At 41.7% G+C, this 19571-nt stretch overlaps 1 protein-coding gene across 2 annotated transcripts in view; it reads right to left on the bottom strand.

The window, feature by feature from the left end:
* dgki (diacylglycerol kinase, iota) overlaps positions 1-19571 on the bottom strand; it is a 97955-nt gene that overhangs the window by 6773 nt on the left and 71611 nt on the right. Inside the window, exons 14-28 of one of the 2 annotated variants that reach the window (XM_080885974.1) lie at positions 13980-14105; positions 13611-13689; positions 13226-13281; positions 12202-12264; positions 9862-9935; positions 8201-8312; positions 8042-8128; positions 6221-6333; positions 5324-5386; positions 3399-3499; positions 2636-2715; positions 2294-2338; positions 1800-1869; positions 521-561; positions 279-403 (exon numbers count right to left, since the gene is read on the bottom strand). In XM_080885974.1, coding sequence (XP_080742100.1) covers positions 279-403; positions 521-561; positions 1800-1869; positions 2294-2338; positions 2636-2715; positions 3399-3499; positions 5324-5386; positions 6221-6333; positions 8042-8128; positions 8201-8312; positions 9862-9935; positions 12202-12264; positions 13226-13281; positions 13611-13689; positions 13980-14105 — 1235 coding nt within the window. The remainder of the gene's footprint in view (positions 1-278; positions 404-520; positions 562-1799; positions 1870-2293; positions 2339-2635; positions 2716-3398; positions 3500-5323; positions 5387-6220; positions 6334-8041; positions 8129-8200; positions 8313-9861; positions 9936-12201; positions 12265-13225; positions 13282-13610; positions 13690-13979; positions 14106-19571) is intronic. The other variant, XM_080885975.1, reaches the window with a different exon arrangement.

Raw genomic sequence — 19571 nt, 5'->3', positions numbered from 1 at the left:
CAGATATCTTCAAACAACAAACAAACAAACAAACAACAACCAAACAAACAGATGGTGTCTCCTAAATTTCCTTTTTTTAATTCAATATGTATCTGGGAAAACATGACATAATTCTCACCTGCTACGTTTTTCTGATCACACCAGGTGTAAAAACGCATGCAAACATTGCTTAATAATTGTTCATGTCATTCATATATTTATTTAATTGAGGTGCATGAATGACCACCGTACAGAAGAGGCTCCTGACCTCAGTGAGTCACCTCTATCTGCTGACTTACCCGGCAGTGGGCTCCACCACCAGATCAGGCATCCCCGCGGACGAGCCCTGGCTCACCACTGGAGCTTCGTGGTCCAGGATGAACACTTCATCCTGACAGATTTCTGTCACGAAATGCAGATGCTCCTAAAACAAAACCCCCAAACCCCCAGAGAACCAGGAAAGAAAGAAGGAACGTGAGGAAGAAAATGCACCTGGAAACAAGCTTTGTGAATTCTGAAGCAGCAGGAGAGTCAAAAATACCTGAGCCTTGTCGATGCGATAGAAGCGGTCGGCTGACGTGGCTGCAGAGAAGGAACACGCAGTTACGCGACATAAAACGTCTGTAAAGCTGCATTCATCAAAATCTCTGCAGGGTTTTATGATACCCAAATAATCTTTTATGATTTTAGAAAAAGCTTCAACGACTTTCATTTTTATCGAGTTATAAATTTAGTTTATAACTCAAGTCCAAGACAATAATAATAAACCTTTTTTGTGCTACTTGTGGCTTTTGAAACTTGAAACTTTTGACGCCCCCCTGTGGGAATTCTTTGCAAGTTAGCAAACATTACACATTCAGCCTGGGATCAACTAATACTAGACTTGTAGTCAAGACCGCCTAAACCAAGACCAAGATAATACCAAGACAGACCAGGTGGAGACCAAGACAAAGTTGAGACGGAGACTAAAAAGTCTTTAAACTGCAGCCAGATGCTGCTTCGTTTACGGGTGTCAGGCACATTTATGTGTTTTTGCGATGCACTCACACAGCCCACCGCTGTCTACTGTCTCACTCACTTACTGAGAGGACAGACACACGCTCCACTTCACTGTCGCGTCTCTCACCCTCTCTGTTTTCACATAATGATGTTATGCTACATCCTTGCATGTGATTGGCTGCATTATGGAGGGATTGGACCATAGCTGAGCCACTATGTGAGAGCTGAGCAGCGAAAGGAAATTAAGTGAGGAACCGGCTCTCGCTCAATGGGAGTCGACTCTTCTGATTCACTACAAAGCACTCTCTAAGCACGGCTCTTAGAGCTCATAATCTTAATTGTTGTATCACCTGCTGTGGCGCCCCCTTGTGTCAAGTGAGCCAATACAAGCAGCTTTTGAAGGAATTTGTGACCTTTGTTCTTAAAAAGCACAAAATAAATAAACTTTACCCTACTTTCAGGACTGGAGTCTGAATACATTACTGTGTTTGACACTTTACTAAAGGATGTGATGGATAACTGACTAGTTTGGTGACTAGTTGAAGGCTTTAAGAAGCTATGTGTACGGTTTACAGACATAAATAATTCTGTAACAGCATCTTAGTAGAAATTTAACTCTCAAGGAGGGAAGAAAAAGTAAGGTTTTAAAATGCTTTGAGTCAAAGTCTGCAAGCTGGTGACCCTATACATGCAGTTTTTGTGTTTTGGGGACCACTAAAATTAAACTTAATTTAATTAACTGCCACAACAGGTGCATGAAGATGTTACCGAGATCCTTCTAGAAGGACTCTGATCCAGTTTAAGGTGTTTCAGTCACTCACAATCCAAGAAGCTCCAGTTGGGAGACAGTCTGCTGGTTGAACTGGTCCGGGGGACACCTCTGCTTTCATCCTGGAGGCAAAGAGACAAATGTTGTGATCGTCGCCATTTTTTATTGAACAATGAACTGAATGTAACAGGGTTCAATCAGGAGATTAATCAGAGTAAGGACGAAGCAAAAGACAGAACACGTGAGAAAGACAAAAGTGCTGTTTACGAGTGTTTTGTAGCGTGGCAGAGATGAGCAAGACAATAAGACAGCATGTAGTGCATATCTTTTGTTGTTTTTAGGGATTTTACCACTCTAAGGGTTACTACAAGGATTTGAGAGTGGGTGCCAGCCTGTAACAGATAAAGTTAGTTTATATTATTTAGCTATTATTTAGCCAAATGCTTATGGGCTGCCAGCCACCTAAAAATGTTAAACTCTTAGATGACTGTCCAAATGTTTCAGTGTTTCTCAACCCTCACAGAAAGACACCCCAAAGTCATATACCTGGTAGTGCACTCTGTGGCCAGTAGATGGTGCCTGGTGTAAATCCTAGCAAGCACACAGCAGACAGGTTTCAAGGTTAACAAAGAGCCAGAAGCATTTACACAAAAAACATCAACAGCTTCTACACATTTTACATTCAGTCACATGAGACAGACAGCTAAAGAGCACCTCTGCGTTCCTGGCAGTGCCGGTCATTCATCCATCTATAAATAACTGAGAAAGGAGCAGCGACGCTGCTGCGTGGATCATGAAATAATGATGAAGAGGAGGAAACAGGAGAAAAGGAGAACAAGGGAGGCAATTAAAGTGATAATGATGATGGTGGTAAAGCTAGAGACTTGCCTCTTGTAATCTGTCAATATAAAGTCTGCAGGTCTCCAGGTCACAGTCCCCCCTCACCACCACTATGCCAACAGGGATGGCTGAGAAAAAACAAAACAAAACACAGACACATGTTAGAGCTTTAGGGTAATTATAGTAAAGATTTATCAACACATTGTATCCACAGCTGATCACCTACACTAAGAAAAAAATTTTTCTGCACTAGAAATCTTCAGAAATATGTTTAAATATGAAAACGTGGTGCCAGGCTGCAGAAACGTAAATGTTGGACACAGTCGGGTCCAAAATACTAGTTTTATTTGTCTGTCACATGAGTCAAAGGTTTGTTACTTTATAAACCACTAAAACATATTTTTTTTTGTCATGTGTTTTTTGTCATGTGTCATGGTACAAAACCAGCCTGTATGGAAAGTTTCCTCCTTCATAACCAAAACTCATCCATTTGCTCGTTGTAAAGCTTAAAGTTATGTTTCGTGTATCCTGTTGCTGCCTTTTGGAATTTATTTTTAATGGTTTATTTGACAAACAGTGTGACTTACAGTACTTACGCTAATTTAGTCTTAAGATGTAATTCAGCCTTAGTGGAATTCTTAGCAATAACAAACAGGTTAGCAGGTATCTGCTAGCTATATGTGTGTCATAAAGTTGGTTTGGCTAAAAACAAATGAGCTACAAAATTCTGCAGCTGGTGACCCACAATTTATACAAAAAGTCAGATTAAAGCTGATTTCTTTTTTAATTTAAGAGACACAGAGAGCCTTACATATGTCTCGTAGCCGCTCCTTGTCATACTGCAGCCTGTCGTACTCCTGGAGGCTGATCCGGTTCACTCGAAGACGCAGACGATCTGGAACTGCGTGAGGACTGGAAAAAGCACACACACACACGTGCATGTACATGCACACACGCACAGATCAGACATGCCCGAGCAGACAATGAGAAAGGCATACAGATGCATACATGCACGCACAGACACAACTGGACACAACGCAAAACAGATCTGAGCTTTTATTTAAATATAAATATAACTGAGTGTCTGCACACCTGAATGAGTGGCAGCTCGATCAGAGGAGAAAACTACGTAAAAACAAACAAACAACTGAGCTGAACTCCTGCACTTCATTATTGACGATGTTTTGGTCCGTCTGACTTTCAGTGAAAGTGATCTCATGCTGAGATGCTGCCCACGTACCTGACGAAGGCTGGACAGACCAAAACACTGGAATTGAATAAATATTTCAGCAGTAAGCAGCACAGTGGAGTTCAGCTCAGCTGCTTTTACCTGATATTTAATTCCTCCTCTGTCTTCTTTCGTTCATGTGAAAACAGATCTATGAGCTCTGACATATAAAAGACATCTGCACAGGTGTTTGAGAATCATACGTCCACAGAGCCTCAAAAGCTCTAACTCAATAATCTTACCTGCAAAGGGACAGAAAGCGTTTGAAATTACAACAGTTACATGACTCTTGTTACTCAGAGCACAACATTAAGACACTTTACAGGGTCTGGACGTCAAGCGAGAGGCTCGGTTCAGGTAAAGGTAAAGGGACTACAGCGAGGGAAACATTAAGACAAAAGACAGAAGCACACTGAGGAGTGGACAGGCTTTTATCTGCATGCTGCCACGCGCTCTTTCTCTCTCTGCCGCTCTCTTCCAGCCTGTGTAACACAAACACCAACAGCCAGCACGACACAGCAGGGTTTGACCAATACAGCTATTTGAGCATTTCAAATCTGGGGTTCTCAAAATGGGGTTCATGGACCCTCACAGCCAACACGTCCAACAGGAAAAATCTGGGCTTATAAAATAAGGACATTACGACTCCTGTCTGTTACGTCTCACAGGTTGCTGTCTTTCTGATTAGCCACCGCTGCTAACGAGCACAGAGGAACATTAGTCAGGGTGTCCTTGGATAACCGTCTCCTCTCTATGAGGTGCCTGCACCTAAAAACCCAAAAAGCGCCACTTTAAATGAGTTGGGAATCCTAATGCAGAGCCTCTTTCAATGTTGGGACTTTGTCCTGATTTGCCCTTCCTCGCATTAAACATGCAGCAGGAGACAGCCCACGTCAGACTCTTCCTCGCTCCTGGAAATACTCTGCTTGGTTCAGGTGAGGGTACTGCCTGAGTTCAGCATGCAGGAGGCTCACTCGTGGTGAATGTACCAGTCATTACCCGTGAGTTTGTACTAAAGTGTTTGCAGGTTAAAGAGCGTGTCATGTTTGAAAGGCCTGGTTGGACATTTACGTTTCTTCATCAGTGCGATTGCTATTAAGGCTTTTTTTAAACACAACTTTCAAGGAAATATCACTTTCTCTTGTATCATGATTAGGGTGAGGACTTAAGATTGGGTGGGGCCCGTGGGATTTTCTCATTTTAAAATGGGTCGCAGCTTTTCTGCTTCATCCTTTTGTTCAGTAGCCAAAGCTTTGACTGAGCACCACCTCCAATACTACAAATAAAAACTGTTAAATGAACAAATAAAGTCAAATATTTTATAATTTGCTATCATTAAAATCATCATAACTGACCACAAAAAGCTGGGAAGATGCCAACTGCTGATTTTGTCATGTCAAATATTGGTCAAAGCCTGATGGATCAATAAAGACACAACGCTGTCAACACATTTACTCACACGGACACAAACATCCATCCATCCGGTCACAGAGGGCTCAGGTACTTACACAGAGAAGGAGTCGGGGGGAGCAGAGAGGCGGCGCAGATCAGCTGCACACACCTTCTGAATACTACGGCCGTACACATGCGCGCGCGCACACACACACACACACACACACACACACACACACACACACACACACACACACACACAGAAGAGAGGAGGAACGTATGACGGGGGGAGATGAGGGGTGGAAAAAGAGAAAATGACGAGGAGGGGAAAGGAAATGAAAAAAAGAGGAGGGGAAGGAGACAAGGTAAAGAAAAGAAAAGAAATAATTAAAGATCACACCGGCGTGTGTGTTGGAGGAATGAAGAAGTGAATATGAAGGAAGACAAAAGAAGAAGAAGAAGAAGAAGAAGAAGAAGAACAGGAGGAACAGACGGAGAAAAGCCCAGAGGTAAGTGGACAAACATTGATAGCACAGTAGCAGTACAGACAGTCGATAAGTTCTGCTACAGAAAGTCATCACCCTCTATTCTTCCTGCTCTCACATGCACACAGTTACTGTAGCTGACACGGTTTAAAATACACACAGATAAAGACAGAGATATACATGAAGAGATATTAGTGCTACGGGGATGGAGGAGGGTTAGTAGTCTCGTGATTCTCTTTGTGCAGGAGGAAATCACAAGGCAGCACTGCCACTCCTGAAACAGATCAATAAGCATCTCCTGTTCACAGGAAACTGCCAGTGTCACGTGTCACCCATGCTCTTGTTTGGATTAATTTGATTACACGTCCCTCCTTTGACTTGGTCTGGCGTGCTGTACGGAGATGTGGGAGACTGACGAGTGAATGTCAGCTCCTGCTAAACAGACTGTGTGACTCATTCAGATTTTTTACAACGCTGCTGGCCTAGATCCTCCATCTGTACGAGCGCGCACGTGTGTGTGTGACTCACTCGTTGAGCAGGGGCACAGAGGTGCGTCTCTTGCTCTTCTGGACCATGTTGGCCTGATTTCGAAGAGAGATGCGGAGAGTGGATGGAGCCAGTCGGCATGGCTCGCCGTCCACCTGAACAGAAAGACACGCTGAGGTCATGTTTTAAAAGTCAAACCAATGACTTCATAGTATTTGCTTCTTTTAGGCTTACATCAGCAGCATATAAATCCGAAAATCAGCCAAGAAGCTACTTGCACTCACAAACAGTTTAAAAGACGGACGTCTTAAACCTGCATTCTTTCTAAGGACCAGCAGAGGGTGACTCTTGTTTGGAAAGAGACCTCCACTTCTATAAAATGAAAACGGCCCTCAACTCACTTGCTCTGTGACCTCAGTAAACACTTCCCTGATGACTTTATATGAGCTCAACCTTCTTTTTCTTTTTTTAAATGGTCATTATTGGGGTCATTTTACCCAAAACAGATTGTTTGAAGGTTTGGTTGGGCTCTTGGAGATGTTTTGAGCCGTCTTCAATTTAGTAATAGCTTGTGTAATGTTTATTTGACCTGGCCTGATAAAAAGAAATGTCAGGTTAAATAAATCTCACAAACCGCAGCACAGTATAGCGGACTCTACTAGAGCGGCATTGCACGATTCAGCTCAAAATAATCCTTCTTTATCTCACACTGAGCCCCTGCTCATCACAAACAGAGGGTTTTAACAGCTCTCATCTCTGTCTCCTATCTGAGCTTTTGATCAGAGTCACTGCAGAAAAGAGGCCGCACACAAACATCTGGCTCACTTTTGTCTGTTTGTCATTAAATATCACAAATAAAATTAAATATATAGCCAATTTTAATACACTCGCACTTCTCATTGCATTTACTGCAGCTGAATGACTTCATCATTTCTGCATGACTGTTACTTTAAACAATGCAGTACTCTACACTACCCCGAGAGGTTCTCATGTACCCATCTGAGAAAAACTGTTTAACCCTTTTCTTGTTTCTCAACGTTGTTGCTTCTCTGTTTATATTACAGCCAGCACTATAGTTACGTTTTAAATATCATTAATAGATATGATTAAATAATAATGAAATAAAGAATGAATAATGAAATATTGTCCCCTGCAGAGTTACTCAGAGCTAAACGAAGAATTGAATCAAATATTTAAGAGAGAAAAATTAAAAATCAGTCAGTCATCTCAAAGGTTTGTCAAACTGTGAGGTGCATCACCAGAAACATACGGAATTTAAAAAGGTTGATCTTCATGCTGGGAAACAGGACTGACTGTGCTGAAATTAATTTCACCTGAAGTCAATTGTTTTTAATTGTTACTGATCAATTAAACATGTGAGATGGGGAAGTGGGAACTTTATCCAGGTTTTTGTACCAGAGGAAGTCTTAGAAGCACGGACCTAAAGTTTGCTGTCACGTACCATTTCAATTTCAAAGTTTTTATTAATTAATGTTTTTAATACAAGCTAAACTAGGTATATTAAATTTAATTGTTTATCTATTACTTAATTACTTTAATGCAGCATAAACAGTTTTGGTGGTGAAGGGTCTTTATCAAAAGGAAAAGCCGTAAAACTTCTTCACATTTTCCAAAGCTGTCCAGTGGGCCAGATTGGAGTATTTGCTGGGTCGATTCTGGCCCCCGGGCCTTATGTTAGACACTCCTAAATAAAACTGTACATTTACTACAACAATTTGTGTTTATTCTGAGGAATTCTACGTGTTTGTTGTTTTCTTATACTCTGATTATTCTCTAGCTGCTCTTGCTTTGAATCCTGCAGGTATGAGGTTGTTATATTACACTCTGTCACTCTAATATTACCTGAACAGGTACAGTCTTGTAGGTAGTGAGGATGACCTCTCTGCACTGGTGAAGTCTCTCTCCGTGACCTCCAACCTGCAGCGCTGCCTAGTGGACAACAGAGACGTTTTCAGATGTGGTTTTCTCTTCGTTGCGCTGCTTCTTTTTTGAAATTCTTACCAGCGAGGCCATGGTGAAGCCGATAACCTCGATGCAGCCGTCGTCATGCCGCTGAGGTTCAAAGTCTCGATGGTCTCCCGTGTTTCCCCATGGCATGGTGCCGGCACAGTATCTGCACACGTGTTAACACAATCATGCAACAACAGAGTCTCAAAAACACCTTAAATGTCATTTGGGCTCCCCCTGTGGCGTCCTGTTGATGACACGCTCACTGCTGATGTTTTTTAGCAAAGGTTAAACTCAAATATCAAATCAGGTGCTTTTCTGGCTGATTCATCTTTCTCCAGTGACGGCGCAGACTTTCCTCTGACCGAACAGGTATGAAATTTGTTTTTATTGACTGAGGAGTATTTTAACTCCAGGCTGCGTGGGAGGACTGAAGTCAACAGCTTCAGCGAGCATAAAACCTGAATTACACCTCCTGCCTCTACCTTCAGCCCACTTCAAGAATTTAATTAGTCAGGTAGTCACAAGAGAGTTGTGGTGTCTCACAGTTTTCTAGATGCTATTTAACATGCTTTGTCACACACTGAATTGTTAGACAGAAATTAAAACTTACAGATGCCCCATTATTTACACGTTTTTCAATAACAGTGAACTTTTTTCCTTTGGTTTTTATTTATTCTTAGCAGAGCAAATACCAAGAAATTCACAAAGAAGCAACACAGCAACACTGTTTTCAAAAAGACTGACTGAGCCACAGATCACAAAACTGCTACTAAATTCACCAATGACTGACTGATGACGCTCGGAGTCTGTCCGCCGTGAATTTCTTCGAAAAAAAGAAAATAGCCAGACCTCTGCTGGGAAGGAAAAGCTCTCAAATCTGTCTGGTTCACAAAAGGCATCGAGACAGAACTGACACTGCAGCAGCACTGAGTGACGGGAAAATAAGTACCGCCCCCTCACAGATGTTCAAAGACACAACACATCTATGTCACAGCTTTAGCTGCCTTAATTCTTCATGCCACAGACTCAACAACGTCCTGGAAACATCCATGTTGGCATGATAGCATCACACAGTTGCTCCACATTTGTGGACTGCACATCCATGATGAGAATTTCCTGTTCCACCACTACTAAAGGTGCTCTGTTGGACTGAGATGGGACTGTGGAGTCCATCTGTGTGCAGGTTCAATAAACCAGTTTGACACCATGTGTCATCCTGCTGGAAGCAACCATCGGAGGATGAGTAGGAATCAGCGTGGTCAGCAACAAGACTTGGGTAGGCTAATAAGGGTCACAAAGAATGGAAAAAATCCTCCACACCATTACACCCCCACCCCTTTGTGTTGAAGCCATTTACCCTTCATTCTAATTTGTGTTGTACAGTTATTTCATTTTTAACCTTAATTTATATTTTATTCCTTCCTAGTTAAATTTACCCTTTTTAATTTTTCATATTTATTTCCTATCTTATTCATAGCCTTTTCCTTTTTTGTTTTCTTTAGGTCACGAGCAGTTGTCCAAGCATTTCACTACATATCGTACTGTGTATGACTGTGTACGTGACAAATAAAATTTGAATTTGAATTTGAATTTGAAGCTATGAAGCTAATCAATAATATTCAGAAACCTAGACAGTGCCTGACTAAGTTCAGGTCAAGAAATTCCTGGGAACCATCGATTTGCGCCATCGTGGCCATTCCATGATCACCTACCTGGGAATGTTTAGAAACACTATGCACTGGAACTTCAGCTCCTGGATCTTGGGAGTGAGATCTGTGCCATCACACTGTGAAACACATGGAAAGAGAAACATTGAGCCAACGTTTCACAGAATGTGCGCCACATATTTGCAGTATAACAACTTATTTTCACTCTCAGAACGTTTGTTTTGCTTTTAAATGTCATTTCAAGCGTCGCTCGCCGTTCTCAGCTTTTACTCTCAGTTTCACTGTCCTCACTCTCGGTCCAACCCGCCCCCACGTTCTGATTAATCAGGTCAAGGGTCACGCCACACTCAGCTCCCTGCAGGATGCCGTTAATGATTTATTGCTGCAACCACGTAAGATGTGCCATTTTCTAAATGTACAAACCATTTCTGGGTCAGATTTTTCATATTCAATTATCTATTTTCCACCAGGAAAGTTTCTAAATCAAAGCATAATTAAAGGATAAGTCCAGTCAAATTCAATATGCTTCTATAAATAAATCCAAGGAAAAGACCAAAACCAACAGAAAGCCTCAGCGCTGCGCATCCGAAGCTTGAGCTCATTCCTCTGTGCCACACAGCTCCATTATTCTCACAGAAACTATATAAAACACATCAGCGTTAACACCTCTAACAAGTTCCTGCATTACAATGAACGAGGGCACTGTAAATCTGCTGATGCTGCTATAAATACTCACAGCAACAACAAATTAGCAGCTGAAAACAATCCCAAACAAACAGTTTTTCCTCCTGTGTTACTAATATTTGTTCAAAACTGCAGCGCCAAGATTGTTTTAAGGAAACGATTGAGTCTTTTTTTTCTTTCTTTCTTTGAATGACGGGATATATTTATTATCCAAAGATTTATATCAGCAGCAGGAAACAAGAAGCTTGAGGATGAGAGTCAGCATCAGAGTAGGGAAGTCGGAAAATGTTCCGAGACGATCAAAAAACTGTTTGTGTTTTGCTGCTCTGGCATGAAATTTCAACAGATGCTGCTCTCGGGGCATCACTGACACTGAAGACACAGTAAACAATCCTGTAATTTAGTTATGTTCTACTCAGTCCAAGATAGTTACAGGGTTTGTTAACTGGGAAAAAAGATCAAAGGGACCGTTCACCACCAAATCAAGTCAAATCAATCAGATGTGCTATTTCACACATATGAGTTCCCAACAGGAAATTTGCAGGGCGCCCTCTGGTGGACAAACTTTGCAACATCAACACTCATAACAAGGCTGAAGGGTGTTTCTTTCATTTATTTTTTACTTTTTTAGTTATGGTTAATCAGCCATCACAAGAGACAATACCTATATATCAATAGCTAATATTGACAAATTACTAATATAAGGGCAATCGAAAATCAATATTTCATATAAGCAACTTTATTCTTCAACACAGCCTGAACTTTCTGGGGCTGCTTTCTTGTACTTTCTTTAAGTAGTCTTGAGGAATAGTTCTCTGGACTTCTTGAAAGACATTCAAAGCTCGTCTTTGGATGTTTTTTCTGCCTGTAGATGATCCCACACTGCTTCAGTAACGTTGAGGTCCGAGCTCCGGGGAGGCCAATCCATGACTGTGTGTTTCATCCTGCATTGACATTGTATTTGGGATCAATGTCATACCTAAAAAAATTAAGCCAGCCTGTCCAGGGTGGACATTACATGCTGGATCAAAATCTGATAGTACTTATCTGCATTCCTAATTCCATAAGATTTTCCAAGATATCCAACACTACTGCCTGAAATACAGCCCCCAACCAAGACACAGCCTCTGCCATGCTTTACAGATAGCTGTAGATACTGTTGTACCCCTCTCCTGCATTCCTCTGTAGATGTTAATGTTGACTTGAACCTACAGCTGATATCGTCCAAGCCTGCTCCAGTTAGCACAGAGCAGAGGGCGCAGCGCACTCTGGACAGGTCACCAGTCCATCACAGGGCTAACATGAAGAGAGAGACAACAAACCAGAAATCTGCTCTGCACCACATACTGGATCACCCCTGAGATGGGGTGAACTGTCCCTTTAAATATGCTCATTTTATCTCTGGGCATTTTTCTTTTTTTAAGGAATTTTTCAATTAACCAATGAAATCGTCATTAGAAATGTTAATAAAAAACTGTTGGTGCTCTAACCCTGGGGTAGATGTCAGTGTTCAGGGTCAGTGAATGAGCGGCGCGGTGGTTCTTGTAAGACTTTAATGAAGGACACTTCAGCACGGCGGCCGTTAAAAGAGAAGCAGAGGGCGGGATTTTAATCACCGACCTGCTGCCCAAACATGTCGACACAGAAAACGATACAGGCGGAGAGCGAGAGAGAAGACGGAGAGAGTGTGTTAACACTCACCACCACTCTGACGTGCTTGGACAAATCCCTGGAGCTCCTCTGGAGGAAATCTGAGAACGCAGCCTACACACACACACACACACACACACACACACACACACACACACACACACACACACACACACACACACACACACACACACACACACACACACACACACACACACACACAGAGAATGGGGCCCAATCAAACAGAATTACAGTTCATTACATTTCCCTCATTAAAAAGAGATAACTCCGTGACACGCTTCCGCTCCAACTCCCACCCATCACTTCTCCCTTCCAACTCACATCCTTCACAGAGAATTTGCTCATTCCAAATAGCTCCGAATTTAAAAATTCTTGTTTAAGAATTTTTATTTCAATCGGGGAGGTTCAGAAGCTAGAGCTGCACGAAGTTGGAAAAATGCTGGATTAATTAACAATAGATCAAAGATCAAAACAGCGTGCTATGACCTCGGCTCACTACAGATCAGTAAAATTACTGGATTACAGGAAAATTACCCAAAAATCATCTGGCAAAGGTATGCGGTCGATGTGAATGGCTGCATTAAAAATAGATAAGTCTGAAAAATGTTTTAATTCATGAAACATTTGCACAGATTTTACGTGCTGGTGTGTAAAGGCCCTCAGAGTGAACGCTAGACTGACTCCCTGCACCGTCAGGTGGCACAACCTGGTACTGCTCAAAAGTACAGCCTGGTCCTCGTTCAACTTCACCTGAAATCTGCTCAGTGTACAGAGGCTTGGGATATAAAGTCAAAGCAGATGTTTCTTTACATTCTGTAGCTTTTACTTTCTTTTGAAAAACAGCTGAGATATTCTCTTTGCCTCCATGTGTATTTACTCTGAGTGATTTTTTTGCAGCACCTCATTCTCGCTTATTTAAACCAGACTTCTTCCTGCTCATCCTAACATGTGTCTGTGTGTCAGACAGACAGTGACTGGGAGGAAGAGTTTCGGCTCCAAAGGTTTGTGTGTCTGTGGATGTGTGAGCAGAAAGAAAGTCATCGGGGACACTCACTCCTGCATAGAACATCTTGTTGCGGAAGCGACTGTTAAACTTTTCTGGGTTGGCCTCTGGAAAGACACAATTAGAGAGGCAGAGAGAAAGAAGGAGAATACATTAAAGATGCGACAAAGACCGTGGGATTACAAATGTGAAAACTCACGCAGAGCGGTGCAGAGTAACACGGAGAGACTGACTCATTTGTGCATGCCTGAATGTGTGAATCTGATTCAGTATCCTTTGTAAATTTTTCATTCTGCTCATCTTTCTCTTCTTTTTTTTTAACAAAAGCAGAAAATGATCTATTAACTAGGGAGAGGAGGACCTAATGGAACATGAATAGAGTTGACACAAGGTGAAAATTTAAAAAAAGACTGATATTAAAATAGCTTTCACACACCTCTGGACTCGTGGAACTCCAGGGTGACGTGCGCGTCGAAGCCAAGGCTGAAGTAGTTGTTGAACACGTTCAAGGGCAGCTGAGGATGCAGGAAAAACACTGAAGTGGGCCTCTTTGCATAAATATAATGTAATTTATTCACATAGACAGCTCACATCCTCTTTGAGCATAAACTCTGACCATTTAGCTACTGATACTCATCCAAATTCACACTTTTTGGTAAAGCCCAACTCTTTAAACCCACGGTATAGATATTAACAAGCAAAAACCTCAGAGGCTGAAAAATAAAGCACCAAAACTGCCCTATCTTTATTCCAACAGTGTACCTAATATGGAACGCACACATCCTAACTTCCAGCACAAACTGACCTTCTGTGTGCCCTCCTCTGGCTGGGCAGAGCTCTTTTCTACTAAGAGGTTCCACCTGTCCAGCTGCACCACCGAACCGTCCTCCACATGACACAAAACCTTGGACACTGGTTCATCCGTGTAGCCCTGCAGGGAGGATAGCAAACACAAGACAGAGGCAAATTTAACTACCCAACATCTACACAGTCATCCGTGCAAAAGGGTTTTAATGTTACATTTAATATGCATCTGTGCAAAGTGAGGATAAATACACACTGCAGAACATCTATTTGAGTAAGTGAAAATAGGACAAAGATGACATGTTGTAACGCAAACGTTTAATAAAGTGAGATTTTCTTTTTAACTGAATGCTAGCAATGAATATTAATAAAATGCTGGAAAGGTTGTGTAAAGGTTGTGTAGGTTGCTACAAAATGACCCGGTGAAGCATCTGATAACCTTTTAGGTTAAATGGAAACTTAACTGGGTATAAAAAGAGGACCTCAGAGCTGCTCGATCTATCAGAGAGGCCCAGCCTCTTTAATAACAGGGCAGAATCCAGCATTCATGACAATATGGGAGAGCATTAGAGCATATGGAAGGGGTTGACCTTCACATCTGTAAAGACCCATCAGTGCTGAATGAAAAATTGTGGAGCCATTTTCAGGGAAGTGGTTTTTTTTATATCATTTAGCTAAAAATAAAACTTTACAGTACGACACCAGGTATCAGCTACCTGCAATGCAGTCTAGAGATCCCTCCCCATGTGCTTCAACCCCCACTCACACCCCGCTTCATGTTACCTCAATAGGTCACAATGTCTCACATAGTGGTTTACCCTTAATCCCTGGTGATGATTTAAGACCCTAGTCTTTGTTCACACTTTGGCTCATGTGACAACTCTCATGATCAGTAGCAGGTCAACAAACAAAGGGGAGAAGTCCCACTAGGGGTTAAATATCTCTCAAGACGACTATGACTTGGATGACTGAGAACCTATACAAACATGATAGTTTAAAACCCACTGGGTCATTGGTAAACCATCTAGGGTTCAGTCTTAATTTCACTGACCAATAATTTTCATCGCAGTTTTTTCCCCCCCTCACAAAACATGAGAATAACTAAACGAAAACTAACGGACGAAAACTGATGAAACATAGCGACACTTTCATCAACAACTATAAACAAAATATTCAGAGAGATAAGATCCAATCAGAACTAATTAAGTTGTGCAGAAAGGCGGGACGATTTAGGAAATGATCCAATCAGAATGAAGGTTAGACCTGACAAATGGCATCCGTACAACCAGCTCCCCTGTTTCTCATGAAAACGACAACACTTGGAAGGATTTCAAAATAAGACTTTGTAAACCTTGTGGAGCACCTCTGCTCTGTAAAGACATAACAAACCTTTTCACTTTAGTCAATGAATCAACTTTTGAATTTGGCTCCTATAATCTTAATAATAAAACTACAAGTCGAATAAAACTAAAAGTATTTAGATGTCTAAATTATGACTAAAACTAAATCAAATATTGCAGTAAAAATTAATTCTGCTAGAGTTTGGTTAACACCATGTAAGAGTAACTTCTAGTAAAAAATAAATAAATAATAATAATAGCAAATAATTGTAAGAACTGTAAGAATGTTGTAAGAACTGCCAGTTCTGGAGGATTTGTTAGCTGTTTGTAAATCAGTCTAAATGCTGTGATATACACACAGCTTTACTCATTGAGTTCAGGCAATAAAAAAAAAATATATATATATATTAAAAAAAAGGAGTAGAAATTTTGAGAATCACATTTAAGGAATGTGCACAGCAGCTAAAAACAGACTGGGATGCAGAGAAGAACGAGAGAGAAAGTGGACAGTGGAAGACTGAAGAAGAGGCTAAGGCTGTTTCTTGTCGCTCCATTCCTCTTTCATCTCCTTGCTAACAAGAACACCACGCGCAAGAAAACACACTAAGTAATAAAAGAGAGGAGCAGACAGGAACAGCATGCGATGATTGGATTTCAGTGAGCGATGATTGAGGTTTCATTACTGCCACTATAACCATAACCTTTAAGAGCATCAAACACAACCACATGATGCACGTCCACGGATTTCACAATCTCCGCAGGTCGATCCCTCTCATGTTCTTCGTTTGCTTTTATTTTCTCCCTCCTTTTGGACAAATAAAGGAAACAAGACAAAAGACAACACACACACATATAAGGAGAAAACAATCTGATGGTAGTAGCGCTCATCAGCAGGGCCTCTTAGCTGCTGACACACACACAGTCAGGTTTCAACTTACATTAACTTAATTTAACCAAAACCTACACAATCTAAAACCTAACCTTTGACCCAACAGGTTATTAACACTCAAATCAAGTCATTTGCATGGAGGAAACGATCGTTTGTGTGTCCAAAACAAGTCCGCACCATTTATGTCCCCGCAATGTAAGTACTAACAAGGACACACACTCAGCAGGAGAGCTCACACTCAAACAGCAAGTCACAGGGACAGTCACACTCACGCAGCGAGAGGTGGAACAGATACGGCGGTGAGTAACACAACTGAGTGTCAGAGAGATGAGAGAGAGATCAGGACAGAAGAAGGAAAGAGACATAAGCAATATAAAATAGCAGGAAGAGGGAGAAATAAGGGTGAGAGAGAAAGGGAAGGGAAGGGAAGGAAAGGAAAAACAAGCGATAGGAGGAAAGATGAGCAAAACAGAAGAGAAGAATGAAGGAGGAGAGAAAAAAGTGGAAAGAAATGGAAAGAAAGCTAATGCAAACTAAATGAGAAGAGAGCAAGATGATGAGGGAAGGTCCAGCAAATGGGGGGAAAAATAAATGAAAAGGGAAGAAAATATGAGGAAAGTAGAGAATGGAAAGACAAGGACAATATAGAGGACAGGAAATAGATATATTTTATTTATCTTTCAATATAGACTGAAAGAAAAAGACGCGAGAAGAAAGAAAGGAGCAAGAAGGAGAGGGAACAGCAGTAAAGGAAAGACAGCAGGATGAAGAAGGAAGGTCCAGAAAATGAAAGAAAAATTAAATGAAAACAAAAGAAGTTGGAGAAAGTTGGGAAAAAGAGGAAAGGTAGGAAATGAAAAAAAAAAAACTCTAAAGAAAGCGCAAAAGGGAAAGTCAAAGGAAGAAAAGAGGATGAAAGAGTGAGAACAAGGAATGGAGCAAGGAGAAGAGCAGTGAGGGCAAGGCAAGGAAAGGAAAGGAAAGGAGATGCACCAACAGTTAAAAAAAAGGATAAGAAATGAGAACTCAGAGGAATGGAGAGGAAATGGAAATAGACAAAGTGGATAAAATGCCTGCAGTCAGAAATACTTGATGAAATAGAGGACAAAAAGGATAGAGCAATTAGACTAATTAATCACATGGCAGATAAGAATTTCCACTCAGGGCCGTCTTCGCTCCAAGCGTGTATCTCTGTACGTATCGGGAATGTTTTATCATTGCTTTCACTGCTGCTCCATCCGGAGCTGCTGAAGTCATTCGCGTGTCCTTGCTTCATCGTTCAGCTCGGTGCAGGGCTGAGACGGCACAGTTCATTACACTCAGTGATACTGAACTACAAGGTCCATCCTTACTGTCACATATACAGTGGGGCAAAAAAGTATTTAGTCAGCCACCGATTGTGCAAGTTCCCCCCCCTAAAATGATGACAGAGGTCAGTAATCTGCACCAGAGGTACACTTCAACTGTGAGAGACAGAATGTGAAAAAAAAATCCATGAATCCACATGGTAGGATTTGTAAAGAATTTATTGGTAAATCAGGGTGGAAAATAAGTATTTGGTCAATAACAAAAATACAACTCAATACTTTGTAACATAACCTTTGTTGGCAATAACAGAGGTCAAACGTTTACTATAGGTCTTTACCAGGTTTGCACACACAGTAGCTGGTATTTTGGCCCATTCCTCCATGCAGATCTTCTCGAGAGCAGTGATGTTTTGGGGCTGTCGCCGAGCAACACGGACTTTCAACTCCCGCCACAGATTTTCTATGGGGTTGAGGTCTGGAGACTGGCTAGGCCACTCCAGGACTTTCAAATGCTTCTTACGGAGCCACTCCTTTGTTGCCCGGGCGGTGTGTTTTGGATCATTGTCATGTTGGAAGACCCAGCCTCGTTTCATCTTCAAAGTTCTCACTGATGGAAGGAGGTTTTGGCTCAAAATCTCACGATACATGGCCCCATTCATTCTGTCCTTAACACGGATCAGTCGTCCTGTCCCCTTGGCAGAAAAACAGCCCCATAGCATGATGTTTCCACCCCCATGCTTCACAGTAGGTATGGTGTTCTTGGGATGCAACTCAGTATTCTTCTTCCTCCAAACACGACGAGTTGAGTTTATACCAAAAAGTTCTACTTTGGTTTCATCTGACCACATGACATTCTCCCAATCCTCTGCTGTATCATCCATGTGCTCTCTGGCAAACTTCAGACGGGCCTGGACATGCACTGGCTTCAGCAGCGGAACACGTCTGGCACTGCGGGATTTGATTCCCTGCCGTTGTAGTGTGTTACTGATGGTGACCTTTGTTACTTTGGTCCCAGCTCTCTGCAGGTCATTCACCAGGTCCCCCCGTGTGGTTCTGGGATCTTTGCTCACCGTTCTCATGATCATTTTGACCCCACGGGATGAGATCTTGCGTGGAGCCCCAGATCGAGGGAGATTATCAGTGGTCTTGTATGTCTTCCATTTTCTGATGATTGCTCCCACAGTTGATTTGTTCACACCAAGCTGCTTGCCTATTGTAGATTCACTCTTCCCAGTCTGGTGCAGGTCTACAATACTTTTCCTGGTGTCCTTCGAAAGCTCTTTGGTCTTGGCCATGGCGGAGTTTGGAGTCTGACTATTTGAGGCTGTGAACAGGTGTCTTTTATACAGATGATGAGTTCAAACAGGTGCCATTCATACAGGTAACGAGTGGGGGACAGAAAAGCTTCTTACAGAAGACGTTACAGGTCTGTGAGAGCCAGAGATTTTCCTTGTTTGAGGTGACCAAATACTTATTTTCCACCCTGATTTACGAATAATTTTTTTACAAATCCTACCATGTGGATTCATGGATTTTTTTTTCACATTCTGTCTCTCACAGTTGAAGTGTACCTCTGGTGCAAATTACTGACCTCTGTCATCATTTTAAGTGGGGGAACTTGCACAATCGGTGGCTGACTAAATACTTTTTTGCCCCACTGTACTGCATGCTGTCATTTTACTGCAGCATGTCAGCCAGAAAATAGATTTTTGTAAAGACCTCTTATCAATTTACTAATACATTTATGCCAATTATCTGAAAAATGTGAAGAAAAATTGCTGACATATCAATTTTTTTCACTCTAACTTTTGACTCATACGTGAAATATTTGATGTATTATCCTCACTACAAGCCTACATAGCTGATCTCATGAAAAGTCTCATGGAAGAATGTGGGTGCTCGTAAAAGATCTGCTGCAGTGCTGTTATTGAAACGTGTGTCAAGAGGCAGATTCTTCAAACTTTAGTGCTTCATCAGAGTTTTAGGAACAAGTTGCAGATTTTTGTCAGACTTTCTGAAAGTTTTGGGGAGAGGAAGGTCAAAACCAGCAGAGGAGG

Source organism: Rhamphochromis sp. 'chilingali' (assembly GCF_963969265.1).
Source record: "Rhamphochromis sp. 'chilingali' genome assembly, chromosome: 7".
In the NCBI taxonomy this organism is placed as follows: domain Eukaryota; kingdom Metazoa; phylum Chordata; class Actinopteri; order Cichliformes; family Cichlidae; genus Rhamphochromis; species Rhamphochromis sp. 'chilingali'.
Note: the sequence above shows the minus strand (reverse complement) of the source record. Positions and strands in the feature narration are given on the sequence as shown.